The 16,254-nt window shown below is 39.4% G+C and overlaps 3 protein-coding genes across 16 annotated transcripts; 1 reads left to right on the forward strand and 2 right to left on the reverse strand.

The window, feature by feature from the left end:
- Nucleotides 1-163: 163 nt before the first annotated feature.
- On the forward strand, nt 164-4,192 carry ube2al (ubiquitin conjugating enzyme E2 A, like). Of its 2 annotated transcripts, XM_067515697.1 has the most exons (7): nt 164-534; nt 2,228-2,308; nt 2,408-2,433; nt 2,750-2,839; nt 2,930-3,018; nt 3,113-3,183; nt 3,383-4,192. In XM_067515697.1, exons 1-7 carry the CDS (start codon nt 491-493, stop codon nt 3,486-3,488), a joined length of 507 nt encoding a protein of 168 aa, XP_067371798.1. In that variant the 5' UTR covers nt 164-490; the 3' UTR covers nt 3,489-4,192. The 2 variants fall into 2 exon arrangements, with proteins under 2 accessions (XP_067371798.1, XP_067371799.1); XM_067515698.1 differs by lacking the exon at nt 3,113-3,183 and having other exon boundaries at nt 192-534.
- Nucleotides 4,193-5,624: 1,432 nt separating this feature from the next.
- Nucleotides 5,625-9,176, reverse strand: ing1 (inhibitor of growth family, member 1). Of its 9 annotated transcripts, none has more exons than XM_067515716.1 (5): nt 8,878-9,176; nt 7,899-7,932; nt 7,604-7,778; nt 7,133-7,281; nt 5,625-6,619 (listed from the first exon to the last, which is right to left on the reverse strand). In XM_067515716.1, the coding sequence occupies exons 3-5, from the start codon at nt 7,740-7,742 to the stop codon at nt 5,993-5,995; spliced, it is 915 nt and encodes a 304-aa protein (XP_067371817.1). In that variant the 5' UTR covers nt 7,743-7,778; nt 7,899-7,932; nt 8,878-9,176; the 3' UTR covers nt 5,625-5,992. The 9 variants fall into 9 exon arrangements, with proteins under 9 accessions (XP_067371817.1, XP_067371816.1, XP_067371813.1 ...); XM_067515715.1 differs by having other exon boundaries at nt 7,604-7,784; XM_067515712.1 differs by having other exon boundaries at nt 7,604-7,784; nt 7,889-7,932.
- Nucleotides 9,177-9,293: 117 nt separating this feature from the next.
- On the reverse strand, nt 9,294-15,446 carry naxd (NAD(P)HX dehydratase). Of its 5 annotated transcripts, none has more exons than XM_067515704.1 (11): nt 13,990-15,076; nt 13,428-13,871; nt 13,023-13,173; nt 12,887-12,932; nt 12,684-12,772; nt 11,473-11,581; nt 11,072-11,122; nt 10,870-10,974; nt 10,650-10,770; nt 10,312-10,427; nt 9,294-9,792 (listed from the first exon to the last, which is right to left on the reverse strand). In XM_067515704.1, the coding sequence occupies exons 1-11, from the start codon at nt 14,501-14,503 to the stop codon at nt 9,649-9,651; spliced, it is 1,890 nt and encodes a 629-aa protein (XP_067371805.1). In that variant the 5' UTR covers nt 14,504-15,076; the 3' UTR covers nt 9,294-9,648. The 5 variants fall into 5 exon arrangements, with proteins under 5 accessions (XP_067371805.1, XP_067371804.1, XP_067371807.1 ...); XM_067515703.1 differs by having other exon boundaries at nt 10,304-10,427; nt 13,990-15,074; XM_067515706.1 differs by lacking the exons at nt 13,428-13,871; nt 13,990-15,076 and adding an exon at nt 15,257-15,446 and having other exon boundaries at nt 10,304-10,427.
- Nucleotides 15,447-16,254: the final 808 nt, after the last annotated feature.

A 16,254-nucleotide genomic window follows, 5' to 3' on the forward strand; every position in this document is an offset into this window, starting at 1 on the left:
GCTGCTCCAGCACAGCCTCACGCGTGAAGCGCAGCTGTGGCGGTGCCAACAGTCACCTGTCATCGGGAGCGACCTTCACCTTTTCAGTGCTGCACAAACACGACGTCACTGTCACCACGCCCAGTAAAGTCGATGCCCCCTGTGAAGATGGGGAAACAACATAGTAAAGTCGAGTAAATTGTCGGACTATAACTAAGTAATTTCCAAAAATGTTGAGTTACCTGAATCTTAGGCTGGTAATTCCAAGATAATTCCACACCTCAGACGTGTAACTCCCCTATTGCAAGTGCAACACCCCGGTTTCCATGACATGGTATCGTCCTGTAAACCTAGCAGAGCTAACCAGAGAGTCAGGATTATCGACGGAACGACGGAAGGAGCAGGGCCGGGAGAAGGAGGCAAATTATCATTTAATACAGAATTACGTTTTGGTCAAGTTGGCTTTTGTTCAAGTACCTTTGTTGGTATTATCCTTTTAACAAGCTAGGCCATGTCGACCCCGGCCAGAAGAAGACTTATGAGAGATTTTAAACGGTAAGCCGATGGTCAGAAATTATGCCGATGCCTGTACTGTCAGTTAGCTATGATTTGTCAGAAACGGCTAGCATTAGCATAGCTAGCGCACATTAGCTTGGTAGCTAGTTTTTCCCCTAATATTAATTTATTGATAACCCAAGTCCCGTGGTAAAATGTGGAATTGTAGTGTCAGATTTCGGTGTTCTTACGAACGCGAAGTGTTAGGCCAGCAGTCAAGTGCAATAACGTTAATTGATTAAACGGGTACAGATAAAGGAAAACAGTGCAGACCAACATTGCTAACGCTAATACATGTTAGCAGGTTTGTCGGCTACACAGTTTACGCAGCTGCTACTAGCGATCTGAAACTAACATTAGATACATTGGCGTTTAAATGTTCTGGACAAGAGACCAGTTGGCCTTTTTATGCTTGGACTAAACGCATTTAATGAAACCTATTCGCTGTTCTTTCGAAGGGTTTATTACTTTTAACTCAACCGTTTACGTTTAATAAAAAGTCGACCTATAAATGATTATCAACGTTAACCGTGAAGCACTACTCGGTGTTTGTGTAATGTAAGTGATTTTTTTTTTCCAATCACGTAATTTAAATCATCCTAACATTACATACGCTCATAAAGTTACATTAATATCGACCCTGAAAACAAGAAAAAGCAACATAAACTCATAAACATAGGTCTGAAGCTCAAAAAATGTAAGTGAAACCGGCTTGTTTTTCTAACAGTAACACAAGACTGTCCCCGGAAATGGTTTTTAAATGCCCGGTTTGCGACTTCATTTTGAAAGCATATAAATTATTTATAATTCACTTTAAACAAGCCTAGTTAGCACAGGGTTCCCTTCTTATTAGGCTTTAAGTTTAGGCAACTCTCGCTTTGTTCTTTAGCTCTATCTGGACTCTGACCTGCAGGAATTTGGACAGGTGATCCCAGGTCGAGGTGTGGAGTGAAGCTATAGACTAGATTGAAACAATCTGAGAAAGTTTTTCCATTATGAGTTCATAGTATTTGTTTTACAGTGGAGTATCAGTGTTAGAGGTCATAAGCTTTGTTGGAATAGATGTAAGATATTAACATTTTTGTTTTGACTTAATAGTGATCCTACTTGCAACGGGTAGTGCACAGTGAAGACAAATGTTATATCACTATTTATAAAGTACTCTGATTTAATTTCTCTTCCCAATGAGATTCTGATCATAGAAGGAAGTTATTCTCAAAAATGGACAAGCTTTTCAAACTACATTGCTGTGGCTAAAAAGTAATGGCTCACCAACTAGCCAATTTTCCACATATCTCAGTTATTAAAACTTGTGTTATCATATTATAACTTATGTTATCAGAAAGAATGGCAAACTATAGTGGCTGATATTATTTTTTATTTGCAGGCTTTATTGATTTGCTTAGGTCCCAGTTGTGCTTTGTATATGTTTGTTCAAATCAGAATGAAGTCTAATTTTTATTGGTTAAATGTAAAAATAGCAAAACTCCCACGCGAAGTTGTTGAAAAGTCTGCTGTTACTGCCACCAGTCATAGCAGCAGAGTTGTTTATTTGAAAATCAAGTTTGGTTTGGGCCAGGCAGTTATGGTATCTACTTTTCTCAGTAGTCAGATTAAATTGATTTTCCTTTTGTGGAGTATGGATTAGAAGACCAACTGTAACATCGAGTTTTTTTCGGGGGGGGTTATGAAGGTTACAGGAGGATCCTCCAGCTGGAGTTAGTGGTGCCCCTTCTGAAAACAACATCATGGTGTGGAATGCAGTCATATTTGGGTAAGACATTAGTAGAGTTGTTTCCTAGGTATAAATATTGCGTGGGTTTATGTGTAAAGAGTGTAAGTAATTACTCTATCTTTTTTTCTAACTTCACAGTCCTGAAGGAACTCCTTTTGAAGATGGTAAGTATCTCATTAAGTGACATATTGTTTATGTAGGAAGAACTAATGCTTCTAAAGCACATGCAAGCCATGTCTAACATGACAGCTTTACCACATCCTAAAGATTGTGTGAAGAGCTACTATCCGGTATGTTTTGTAGTTCATATAATTTATTAGTTTTACTCTTATTGTTAAATATATATTTTACATCTTTTCATGTTGGTAAAGATTGTGGTTTTGTTTAGTTTAGGAGAAGTCACTTTTTCAGACTTGAAATCTTGCTTACGTAAACCAGCCAGTTGGATTTTAATTGGTCAAACATATGTTTTTGTCCCAGGTACATTTAAGCTGATTGTAGAATTCACAGAGGAATACCCCAACAAACCCCCCACAGTACGATTTGTGTCAAAGATGTTTCATCCAAATGGTAAAATTGTGTTTTTTTTAATGTACTTTTTTACCAGTTCATAGCATTTGTTATATTTTAGGTGGTCTCTAATTGTGTTATTATCCATAGTTTATGCAGATGGCAGTATATGTTTGGACATCCTACAGAATCGTTGGAGTCCCACTTATGATGTGTCCTCTATTCTTACATCTATCCAGGTAAGACATGTCAGCAACAATAAACAACAGAATTATACATTTTATATTTTTTCGTAAGATTTTACTGTCTCCTTTTATGTTTTCTGAGAAACAGAAGGTGATATATTCCAAACCTGTGCTCATGGAAATGTTTGTGAATGCAGTTTTTCAGTTTAATGCTCTAAGGTAAAGGGTTAAAACTAAAATAGCGCTTTTCTTTGAAACCCAAGTATGGGAGTTTTTTTCTCTATGTGCTAACTTTTTTATTTTAATTATTTAAATTATTACATGAATCCTGTTACTGTTTGTTCTATAGATTGCTTAATTTAGTGGCAATGATGCATACTCTACCTAATTTTTCACTTACTCACTTTTTTCCCCTCAGTCTCTGCTTGATGAACCAAACCCTAACAGTCCAGCCAACAGTCAGGCAGCACAGCTGTACCAGGAGAATAAGCGGGAGTACGAGAAGCGTGTGTCTGCCATTGTAGAACAAAGCTGGAGAGACAGTTGACCTGACAGTCCTGATAGCTGCTCTCTTCATTGTTAAGCTGTGTGTGCTGCAAGTTTTAGTGGAGTACCTCTTAATTTGTTTGGGCCCTGTCACCCAACCTTTTTTGATTTTAAGCTTTTATGCACTTTATCTCCAACATCCCTACATAGATTGTTTTCTCACCTGCCAAGGAGTTTTTTTTTATATTTTATTCCTCCTTTTCCAGTCCATCAGGGGAATGTACTGAATCATGCCTTGATGTTTTATCAGTAAGGACTTGTGGGCCCTTACCTAAAAAATCTGGTGTGTTCTAACTTGCTGTAAAATGTGCTCCCCATTACTAATTATGGTAAATATATTGGAGGGTGGCTCTATTATCTCTATTGGGTCCTTTTCTGTTATGCCCCTGATCCGTTTTGATGTTTTTTCACAAAGCAGTTTGTCTGGTCTCTGGAGTGATCACCTTTTCCATGGGAGAATGAGCAGCCCGAGCATTACAGACTTCAACTAAATCAGGCATCTTTACACTGTTTTTTGCTGTGTTGTAAACTTTGTTACATGCATGACAGAGTGTATTCACATCCCTGTTCAGTACTCATGTATATAAGAACCCTGCCATTGAATTTATGTACAGATTTTGCACTGGTTGTCCCTCATGTCATTTTTTTCAGCACTTGTAAATAAAAAAAAAAAGCTAATTCATCCTCGTGTGAATTTTTTATTATAAATGTAAATTTAGGATTTGACCAAAAAATTTGTAATTTCTTTTCTAATTTCTTGCTTTGATAGGAATTAATACTTGATCTGCATCACAGACGATGTGAGCTTGATATTACAAGCTCCAATGCACCAAGACCAATCACAGGGCACATTCGGTGAGGTAAGACATGGATTTGTATAAACAAAAGAATCAACTGTCCTTCCACTTAGGAGCTGTAGTGTAACCAGAAATTGAATATTGATGGGTGTTATTTTGTAAGTTTTTTTTATTTTGTCCTTTCAACTTATCCTGTAAGTTCAGGTTTACCACAGCGGATCATTAATCCACATGTTGATATGGCACAGTTTTTATGCAGTGATACATCCCTTTTTTTTTCCCCCACTGGGTACATTTTTGTTTTAGCAAAAGCTAATGTTAATCAAACCTTTAACGATTATTTTATCTTTTGGCATGTGAAACTTGTATGCTGAAATACAGCATTTAAGTTTAGTGGGGATGGATTGGAGAAAAAAATGTTTATGCCATATTTAATGCACCACAGTGGTATACAGTTTCTGATTAAATAATTATAATAATCAATAAACTGACAGTAAGTGGCCGTGTTGAAGACAATCTGAAAATGGCTGTGCACTGACGCAACTCATCTGATGGGGCTTGAGAAGTACTGCAAACATGGAATGGGAGTAACTGCCCAAAAACAGGTGTGCCAAGCTTGTAGCATCATACACAAAAAGACTTGTGGCTTTAATCCTTTCAGGATTGTTTGTAGAATTTTGAGGAAAATAATGAATGTAATCAATTTTGGAATAAGGCTGTAACAACAAAATGTGGACAATGTTAAAAAAAGGGAATACTTTCTAGATGCACTGCTTCCACAGATTTTTAATGATCTTAAAGTCTGGAGAATGGAAAGACCTCGGTAAAGAATTCACCTTCATGTTTTTAAACCATTTATGAGTTGACTTTTTGCTTTGGATTATTTTGTTGAAAAATCCACCCTCTTTCCTTTCTAGCTTTCTGACTGATAGTAGTAGGCTTAGCTTTAAAATGTACTGATATTGGGGTACATACATTCTTTTTTTCACTTTATGCAGAGCTCAAATGCTTGATGCTGACATAATGACTTAAAACATCAGTGAGCCTTCACCACATTTGACTGAGATTTGTGTTCCTGTCCTCATGGGCAGATTTTGTTTCTCACCATATATGAATTATTACCAAATACTGTGCGAGGTATGACCAACTTTTAACTTTGGTCTCATCAGACCACATAAACCTGTTCCAAAACTCATTTTGTATGTTCACATGCTTCTTAGCAAACTGCTCGAGACAAATTTGAAAAACCTGGGCTCATATGCATACTGCTTTCTGCTAATAATCCGACATGGCAAAAAAATGACAATTGACAGAATATGCTGACATTTCACTTATTGATAATGATGCAAAGTGACATTCAAAGATCCTAAAACATTTCTAAAGCAAATGTTTTATTTATTAATTGAGCATATATAATGGAGTGGGTCATGTTGCATGCATGATGACAACAAAGGAGATATAAATGCAGGACAGCTGGTAACAAACATGCAGGTTGTACAGTGCTTTATCTAGTCTTTGCAAGTAGTTGCAACAGAGAGGGAGCATTCTTGTTTCTCAGATATGCAGCAGTTACAAAAATAATTATTTACAAGAAGTTCATTAATCTTTTTAAACATTAACAGTAAATGAAAACATAAAATCCAATGTTTTTACACAGTAGTGTCCATTAGGCCAAGCAGAACAAGCTACCTGTTGTATGCCCGCTCCTTCTTAGCCCTCTCTAAGGCTTTGTCCATGGTCTTTTCATTCTCACCCCTACACTTGGGGCAGTACCACTTCCCCTTAGGCTTATGATGGAGCCCAACACAGGAGAAATGGAACCACTCAATAGGACACTCATCGTTATCGCAGCCAATCATCTCACCATAGGACACCTGCTCACACAAGCAATATGTTGGCTCATCTGGGTCAATGGGCAGGTCGGGAGGTGACACTTCTCTCTCAGATTTTCCTTTTGATCGTTTCTTTTTCTTTGAAGATGTTTTGGCACGTTTTTCCCGGGATACTCCCACCTCTTCAACATGTTCAAGACCCCCGTAGCTTTCCCGATTTTCCCCATTTTTTTGACGCCTGGAACGTTTCCCTCCACTCTTGTCTCCACCACCTGAACCTGGGGTGACTTCATCTCGCTTCTTGTCATGATGACCAGGTTTCCCTGGAGTGACGGTGGCCGATGATGAAGACATCATGGATGCTACAGTAGTTGTCATGGATGTTGCTGTGGGAATCTGACTTTCTGGGACTTCTTGAGAGGAGAGGAGAACTTCATAATGCCAGTCTATTTGACGTGTTCTGTTCTCAACCAACTCCACCTGGAACAAAGAACATTAATTTTATCCTTTATTTGACATGTATGACTAAATGCAAGGTTTTCCAGTCCAGAGGGTGTTTTAGAATAGTTCGGCCTTCCTTGTATAAAGTACATTATACTTAAAACAAATAGAAACAAATCCAAAATAGTATAAACTAAAGTTTTGGCATGCTTTCTGTTGATCCAGTTATGTATATATGTTATTATAGTTAACTAAAATTATCAGGAATAACATTATGAAAACCTGTGCAATTAAGCTCCGCCATGAATTCTGCTTTTACAAGGTCATAATTTCTGTGTTTTTAGGTTGAAACTGTCAGAAAGGTGATATTTCTCCATGTGTTAATTATTGAGGTCAAAGTGGGTAGTGGAGTGGTACTGGACTGCATAATAAGAAGAAGTGGTTCTATGTTTTGGTCACCTCATTCATTTTAAACAGAACAGGTGTAAACATTCTCACCTGGAGGCCAACAAGCAGCTTAACTGTACCAGCAGCATTGTGCACTCAACGTACCATTTGACCAACAATCTGGATCTTTTCATCTCCAAGCTCTTGACTGCGAATCAGTGCCCTCTGAATAGATAACTGAAGCTTGCGCCTTTGAAGTGAATCCGATTCCCGGCGATACCGTTCATAAGAATCATCGAGCTCTTTAAGGACATCTGTCAAAAAAATAATTTGAAGTCTGAGAAGGAATACTTCCAGTCAACATTCTCACAGAAGACACAAATATTACCTTACATGTTGTCATTTGTAAACATGATTAATTTTTTGGTTTTCCACTGTAGAGGGGCACATGGAGCAATAAGTGCAAAAATGTACTGATGGAAAAGGATTACCTATCCTATAATTCTAAAATCAAGAACCTGACCCATTTCAAAGAAATCGTTATTGTTTGTCATACATATTTGCATTTTATATATTTTTATGTGCAGTTTGTGTGGACAGTGTAATACCTGACACAAATCTTTCAAGTTTATTTACCTTGATACTTGGCATCAATTTCCTTCATAAGAGACACGCTCCTCTGTAAGTCAAAAGGCAGCGATTCCACCAGGTCCAAATACTCTTCAACATAATTTACAACAACGTGGCCCGGGTCACCGTTGGTCGGGTTTAACATTGCGGATCCGTCCTTGCCGCTGCCCACTCCCAACACCTGCACCTTCGAACACACTATTTACAGATTAGGGCAATCTTTTGGTAAAGAAATACGTTTCTTACAACATTTAATACTCCCAAGTTTGCAAAAATGTGTACGTTATTTACTTTGCACCACCTGCCTAGTTGACTTGCATCCAACGTTTTGGGACCTAAGGACAGATCAGAGGGTTGAGGGAGGGAGCTGATCTACGGTCAGCCATAGTGAAAACTGCTACGTGTACTGTTAATTTGCCAACAGGGAGCTAACAATCACTACTGAGCATGAATGTAACCAAGGAATAAATATATAAAGTGAAAAGTCAATGAGTAGCAAAAGAAAAAAAACCCAAAACAATTAACGTTACTTGAAGGTGATATTTAAGTTAGTGTCCCACAAAGTATCACGCCACATATTATCGGCAACAACCGACATGACAACAAAGCTACTAGCTAAATTGTAACGTTAGCTAATTGGATTTCCCGGTAAACTGCAGCGTTACTGTTGGATGTGACTGAACTCCACACCCACAAAGTGAAGTTAAAACAAACTAACAGCACTTTTCTCTCCACTTGGATCATTACCAGCCTCAAATACAAGTCAGCGTTAAGTACAACTAACATTGACCTGTTGGCCAATTTTCGTTAACGTTAAGTAACTTTCTTGTTTGCGATTTGAGTTACACGTGGCTAAATAACTGTTACACACATGAAAATATAATTTCATTTTCAGCGTTAACTAGCATTAATCGGTCTGACAGCGTTTATGTTTCACGTTAGCTGAGCGAACGACACCATAACCTGACAAAGACTGTTTATCTAAATGTAATCAAACTTTAATCGATCACGTTATGTTGAGCTTTAACGGTAACGCCAACAACGTTTACATTTCTACAAACACTAACAGCGAATATTCTGGAATAATCTGAGATCTTATTTGTATGATTTTTGTTTTAAAGTGTTAGCCAAACTAGCTTGTGTTCGCCTATAACGTTATTTAACGGACCATGCTGTCAATCACAGTAAAGAAACAAAAAGTTCGGGGCATGCTAGACTTAAGTTACTGTTAAAACTAGCTCGTTTGTACGTAAACGACTCACACAACACCTTAACCTTACCTGTGTGGATATTAGTTAGTGTACAGCTCCGTGATGGCTCTCGTTGCTAACACTAGGTCGTGTGAGCAATAGGTCCTGATAGCTCAATAGCAGCAGGCTAATGTTAGCTGTTAGCTAAAGTGCCTGAACAAATGTGTTCAGCAGTGCGCATGTACTGCTACGGACTCTGTGCACAGATAGTTCATTTGGCTTTAAGAAACTCGTACATTGTTGGAGACATTGAAGGTTTACGTTGACACACCGCGATGCTTAACCTACGCCGGAATTTCCATTTGAAAGGATCAAAATGTTTCTTTAACATTGGCTTTGAGATAACAAACAGGACCCCAGTATGTTTTTCGACGTTCCAATTCAACACTGCCCCCCTGTGGCAACACATACTACATATTGCTTTCAAGAACCCAGTCACTCACAAAAAATTTCAATTATTTATTTCAAAATTCATACATATCTAGGTTGTTTGACCTGTGCCTCTTTGGTGGACTGGGAGTAACTTAGCTACCTCAACAGGTGTGATAAATGCATTCACAGCACTACTTGAAATTGGAAGACTGTTTACTTATCAGGTTCAGTGTATGTTTTTTTGCAACTAAATTTGAGCATTGTCTTTGCAGAGATGCACACCTCTCAAACCTTTATTCAAAATAATTTTGAGAACATTTTCCAACACCCCACCCAGGCTAGTTATTATATTTAACAGTTTTCAAGAATGAAAAAATGAGCAGGTATGTAGCTTTTTAAAATAACAATGTCATTTGAGCATTTCAGCTTTCAAACAGCTTTTTGAAGGCCGAGCCAATCTCCTGGATCATGTCTGAGGTGGTGGTGGACCTGCCATGTTGCTGGAATGCCTGACTGTTGCACTGTCTGGTAAGTGAACAGGCTCCGAATGCGGCAACCAGAAGTGGATTTACACTGGAAAAGCAAAAAAGTTATGGTTCAGGAAACAAATTTCTGCAATATGCCCACACAAATACACACGCTACTTTAAGCTATTAACTCCTAACAGATATGCGTATTCATTACCACGTTAAAACAGAAATACAGTAGGACGGCAACTATTGTTTTTCTTTTTAATTTGTCAATTATTTCATTCAGGTTTCAATCCACAAAAAGCCAGAGAAATACATTGCGTTTTTTCCGATTTGTTTTTTTCTCCAATCTCCTCTCCAAAACCAAAACATACGCAAACATTTAGTTTAATAATAATTTTTAAAATTGAATTTATGTAGATTTGACCCTTTAATTAATTTCTCAAAATGGCGATTTAAATGGAAACCCATGAATGTTGTATAAGCACATATAAAATACAAAGGTTTTTTTTTACCTAAAGATTCAGGTTGATGCACATTAAATATTGTGTTTAAAACACTGGTATAGTCTTTCCATGAAAACAGAATACATAAACAGGTAAACATGTATTCACCTTCTCACCATTCCAGCTGCAGAGGCAGCATGGGCCCAGTGTGCCAGCACGCCCATAGATCCAGACAAGAGATCACCTTGTCCACCACATCTTCTCCCACTACCCTCAATACTGCATGAGATCACTAAAAACAGTAATTACAACTTATAACACAAAACACAATAAAAAAAAGCTCCTAGCTATCTCTGTACATGTATCTAAGAACTTGTTAACACAAATAGAAAATTATACATTTACATGTTTAGGTAGTGATTTACACCATTTGAAAAGATGAAAAATTGGATAGAAAAATCCATATCAAGTCATTTAATGTTTTGTTTAGAATGCACATGATTTTGATACCTACCCTTAGTGCCATCTGTAATCAGATCCTGTTCTCCTTTTAGCACCACAGTGAGGTTGCCCATGGCTACACTGAGCTGCAGGACACTGCGTTGAAGATCACTGCTGTCCATGGGTTCATGATGCTAAGACAGAAACACAGAAAACACACATCCAGTTACAGGGAGAATTATAAGTCGTATGCCATCAACTGGTGCCTGACTGAACTTTGAGAAGAGACCTACCAGTGCCTCATAGAGTCGGGTAAACTCCATGAAGTTAGGTGTAAGGATACCCTTCTGGTACCCTTGAATAACAGATGGTTGGTGTGTAACTAGCCATAATCCATCCTGTTCAAAACAAACAACACACACAGTGATTGTGTATCGCTTTGCAAATAGAATCCCATCTGCTGAACAGCTGAAACTTGATAAAATCAAGACCTACTGCATCAATGACTATAGGGATATCTCTTGCTTTGGATTTCTCAATCACCTCCTACAAGAGAGAGATAAAATAAACTTGTCATCGTTGCAACAAGCACAGTGGCTGCACCAAACACTTAAAATATGTTTCATCTGTCTAATCAAAGCTATCTGTCCAACTCCACAGCAGACTGAAATATTTACCCAAATTATTTTTTATTTATAAATATACTGTACTTATGTATTTGCCAACAAATAGAAGAATGGATCAAAGCACTATACATTTGCTGCTTTCAGAGAAAGGTTTGAATCACTTGTATGAGATCTTTCTCTCATTTCTTTGACATTTTCACTAATCATTAGATCAGTTGTTTGTATCTATACTGTTTACGGAGCAAGTAAGAGTGAGTTTGTTCCACGTGCCTTAGTCGTTTTCAGTAACAAGTCTTCTCTTCCTAAACCTGGTCCCACAACAAGGCTGTGCAGTCTTGGAAGCCATTTTTCTATCTCTTCCACTGCATTAGGACTGTCCCTTGACACACAAACACACACAAGTTAGTTGAAAAATACCCACACATTTACATTTACATTTAGTCATTTAGCAGACGCTTTTATCCAAAGCGACTTACAAGTGAGGTACAAGGCAAGCAAAAATCTAAGTCAAGGAGAAAACATAAAAGCAAAGTCCTATCAGAAAAGTGTTCACAGTTCACGAGATACAAGTGCAAGAGAGCAGAAAGTTTTTTTTTTGTTTTGTTTTTTTTTAAAGATTTAAGTTCATAGGAAGATGCGGAAGAGTTCAGTTTTCAGCAGTTTTTTGAATATTGGGAGAGAATCAGCTGAGCGTGCAGCGTTTGGTAGCTCGTTCCACCATCGTGGGATCATTGCGCTGAACCCACACGTCTCTTGAAGATGTACACTATTGTAATTTGCCAAAATTGTAAAGACAACCTGTCTAAGTTAATATAAAAATGGTATCTTCAGTCAATAAACTGTATTAAGTTACTATAAACTGGGATGATTACTTAGCTGTTAAGCTAGCATCATCGGTTCACCAGGCCAAAAGTCACTATTAAAAGAAACAAAGTAATTTTAACCAAAGAGTTCTTATGATCATCATGATTACGATCAGCAGCGTTCTTATGGCTCACCATAAAACCTTCATGGTAGCTTTTTGTCAGCTTAAGCACAGTAAAGTCAGACAGATGACTCAATAACACTTTCTTTGGCCTTCTGTATCCCAGCCCTATGGTCTACCACTGAGCCACCAGGCCCCCCAATAAGCATACTTTGCTTGCACTATAACCTAAATACACAACCTTGAGACAGGATGACAGAACACAACCGACACAGCCGATGTCCTGGGCAACCATAACCGAAATCTCCATGGATTATGAAATTATGGTGACAAAGCACCATGATGATAACAATAAGGTATCTCATACAGTAATACATTTTACTCATAATAATTTAGGACTATAAAATCCTAATGGAATATGAATACTTGATTACAAAAACATGGTAAATAAATGTACAATGTTCCTCTATTTATGATTGTGAAAACACTACTACAAAATTGTGTACTGTTAAAATTCTACTCATCTAATAATAGAGCCAAGTGGATCTGTACTTACAAAACAGGATGAACTATCAGCTCTGGGCTATATGATTTGATTACAGTTGCAGCATCTTTGGTGCAGAAGACATGAGACAAGTCAGCCCCCTGCAGATATGAAAAAAGGGAATTGTCACCAGAACTGGACTTTAATGACAAACAATTGTTTGAAACTAAATTTGTTTTAAAATGAAGGCAAAATCCATCATAAATATTGTTTACCACTTTCAATGCGGCGATGGCAGCAAAGTATGGAGCTCCAGTATATCTTTGAGAGTGGAGAGAATATCAATAGAATAACAAATTAAACTCGTTTGATCAGTGTTGTGTGTATTGAGCTGCTCATTGCATCACCTACTCTTGGCATCCTCCAATGATCCCAATACGTCCATCTTGTCCCTTGTGCTTTTTGGATATCAGTGGTGGGACTATGCTCTTCACTAGTGAGAGGACATCATCATCCATGCCTCTGTGTGATGTAGACCCCAAGTTATAATAACGTTCAAACACTGAGGAAATAAGCAGAGTGAGATTTTAAAGTGTGCAATACTTGTTGACTTGAAGGCTTGAAGTTTATTCTAATCTCAGCTTTTACCTTCCACAGACACAATATGACAATATAAAACAACAAATATGCAACTAAAACAGAGACAATAATGCACTATAAGTGTAATGGGATGGCTGCTCCATCAAAGAGCTCTTCGCGTAAAAGCCAACATGTCTATTTTCCATTTTCTTTCACACATGCCACCAAAACTAATACCTAACGCCTGGGGATCTGGGTTCGACAGTTGACTCTGTTGGGTGAAACAGGGTTTTTGGGGTGAAGGCTGTTTGAGATGGCTAGACTGGCCACGTGTACATGCAGGAGGTGAACTGGAGAACACCGGTGCGCAGCCAGACGCTGTCTTGGAAGGCGTAGCTGCAGAACTGGATCTGGTCGAGGAAATGCCGGAGAACATCTGACCAAGCATCTGAAGCATGTGAAGCTCCCTGGTGTGTTCTGCTTCTCTCCGACGATCTTCTGCCTGCAGGCGCTGTTCCTCCATCCGATAGAAGTTGTCCTCGGCCTGCGCACTCTGTTCCAGGAACTGCTCCATTAGTTTCTCCATGGGGAAGTTAGCGCGCCGCTTTCTTGGTCGTTTAGGTGTCCTGGCAGACAGAGAGCTGGCTGACTGGCTGCTGTTATGTGGTCTTACTGGAATACCTTAAGTAGAGAAGAAGGACATATGACACGATGCATCTTCTACAGTTAAATAATTTGAAATGATAAAAAAAAGAAAATGCTGCATTCATCTATGACAGAAGAAAAAGGAAGTGCTTACTGTTATTGCCCACTGTCACTTTCACTGGAATAGGGATGGGAACAGTTGGGTATTCCAACTTCACTTCGGTCTCTGCAGGATAAGGACACTCATCTGTGCTCTCTGGGTATGCATCTTGAGCATCTTCTCCGTCCTCGTCCATCCCATCCACGGCCTCCTCTCCTCCCGCCCCGCTGTCTATTAACTCCTGGGGGTCAAGGGCAGGCCGGTTGCTCAAAATCCGCTCCATGGTGTCATAGAATTTGCAGATCTTGTGATACTGCCCGTTGTTCCGCAGGTTACCTTCCTTGGCTAACAAGTACTGTCTCTTTAGGCTTTTGATCCGCACCCTGCATTGCTCTGGCGTCCTCTCAAACCCCATTGCTCCAAGCCTCCGGGAAACGTCGCGGTACACGAAGCTGTTTCGGAAGTTTCCATCCAGCGCCGCCTGAATGTCCTGCTCCCCCCAGATGTTCAACAAGGTCCTCGTTTCTACGTCCGACCACAAAAATCCCCGCGTTGTGTTCGCTTGCATATCGGGTCCTAAACAGGCTTACTGAGAGTGGGCTCAGCACAAGGAGGTGAATGGAGATGTTGACACTGCGGATTATGATGGACGTCTGGATCTCGGCTGCATCAAAGCCGCGGGGCGCCGCTCTCCTGAACACCTTCAAGAGCGATAACTGGTCGTTTAGATCGCTTATTAGGACCGAAGGGGGCAATAGTCGTAGTTTTCAACTTGGGAACCATAACAAAAGCGTGTACAGATGAACTCTTTGTACGCTAGCTACAATATATCCGTCTATGTTTATCCCTTTACGTCGTTAACAAAATGCGTCGCCTGGCGTTGAGATAAACTGACTGGAGATCGGCTCCCGATCGCTTTTCACAACCTTCACCTTGACTGGGGACATTTCGAAACTGACCTCTGATCAGTCCACCGAGAGCAACTTCACCTTTCTCCGCCTGCTCCTCCGCCCATCACAGAGATCCGCCGGGTCCTAGAGACCCCGGTGGAGCTCGTCAACTCCCCGACCAACATGGAAAGACACCGATATGCTTTAGTCGTTTAACGGCGAACGTTCGCTACCAGGACAACATTTGACAACACTTCCTCCACCTTACCTTTCTGGTTCAAACACACCAACGTTGCGACAATCGACAGCAACACTGGGATAAAGCACAAGACGAGCATGTGAATCTGTTGCCGCCTGTTGTCATTCATCGTTTGCTCTGCTGCCACCGACACACGAAGCTTTTCCACATGCAGCCCCACTCTACTTCTTACCTAAAGTGCAACTGCGTTTCAGCGCTGACAGCTGCACACAAATGATCCTGATCATGACACGGTGCCGCAAACGCCAGTGCAGGAATAGTCCAGGAAGAAACGCATGTGGTGCCTTCAAGGACTCCTCGGAAAATCCGTTTTTCAATAGGTTGAAATCTGTCAACAGAACAGACAGAAACAGAAAAGACAACTCTACAGCGGAAGTCCTTTAAAGCTCTGGTCCCAGTATGAGCACATGGCTGTCCCTAATATTTTTTCTTCTTCTTTTCCTTTTAGTTGTTCCCTTTCAGGGTTGGCCACAGCGAATCTATCCGCATCCTTCTACTGATATATTCACTATCGCTCCTCTGAACATGTCCAAACCACATCAATCTGGCTTCCCTGACTTCCAAAACATCTAACATCAGCTGTCCCTCTGATTTACTCGTTCCTGATCCTGTCCATCCTCGTCCCTCCCAAAGAGAACCTTAACATCTTAAGTTCTGCTACCTCCAGCTCTGCCAATATTTATGTAGTCACAATATATAGTGAAATAAAATTACTACTTACTTACTAACTCTGCACTGGCTATTACGTATAATTGAGACAAACACATACACACGCAGAAAATAAAAATCCTTCACATTTCTCTAATTTTATAAATTCTAACTTAAAGAGGCTCGACAGAAGAAAATATCTTGACCAATTGACAAAACAGGCATAGATTAAGTGCCAAAAACACAGAAAACACAACTAAATACAGAAATGCATAACTGTATTTTTTGTGTTTTGTCTGTTTTCTAAATGCTGTGCAATAACAGTAAAGTGAAATATCCAGTGTTATTGCATTTTAACACTTTGCCTTGCTCCTCTGTCCCTATCATAATATAGCTATCATTATATGTTCATAGCTTGTGCCTGGTTTTCTTCCCCCCAATTTATTAATTATTGGTTTGGGGTAACTCAAAGCAAAAACTAAGACAGGCATAATAACAGCGCGGTAGAGGCGTTGGGGGCAA

The sequence above is a fragment of the Channa argus genome, chromosome 9 (genome assembly GCF_033026475.1).
Source record: "Channa argus isolate prfri chromosome 9, Channa argus male v1.0, whole genome shotgun sequence".
Classification (NCBI taxonomy): domain Eukaryota; kingdom Metazoa; phylum Chordata; class Actinopteri; order Anabantiformes; family Channidae; genus Channa; species Channa argus.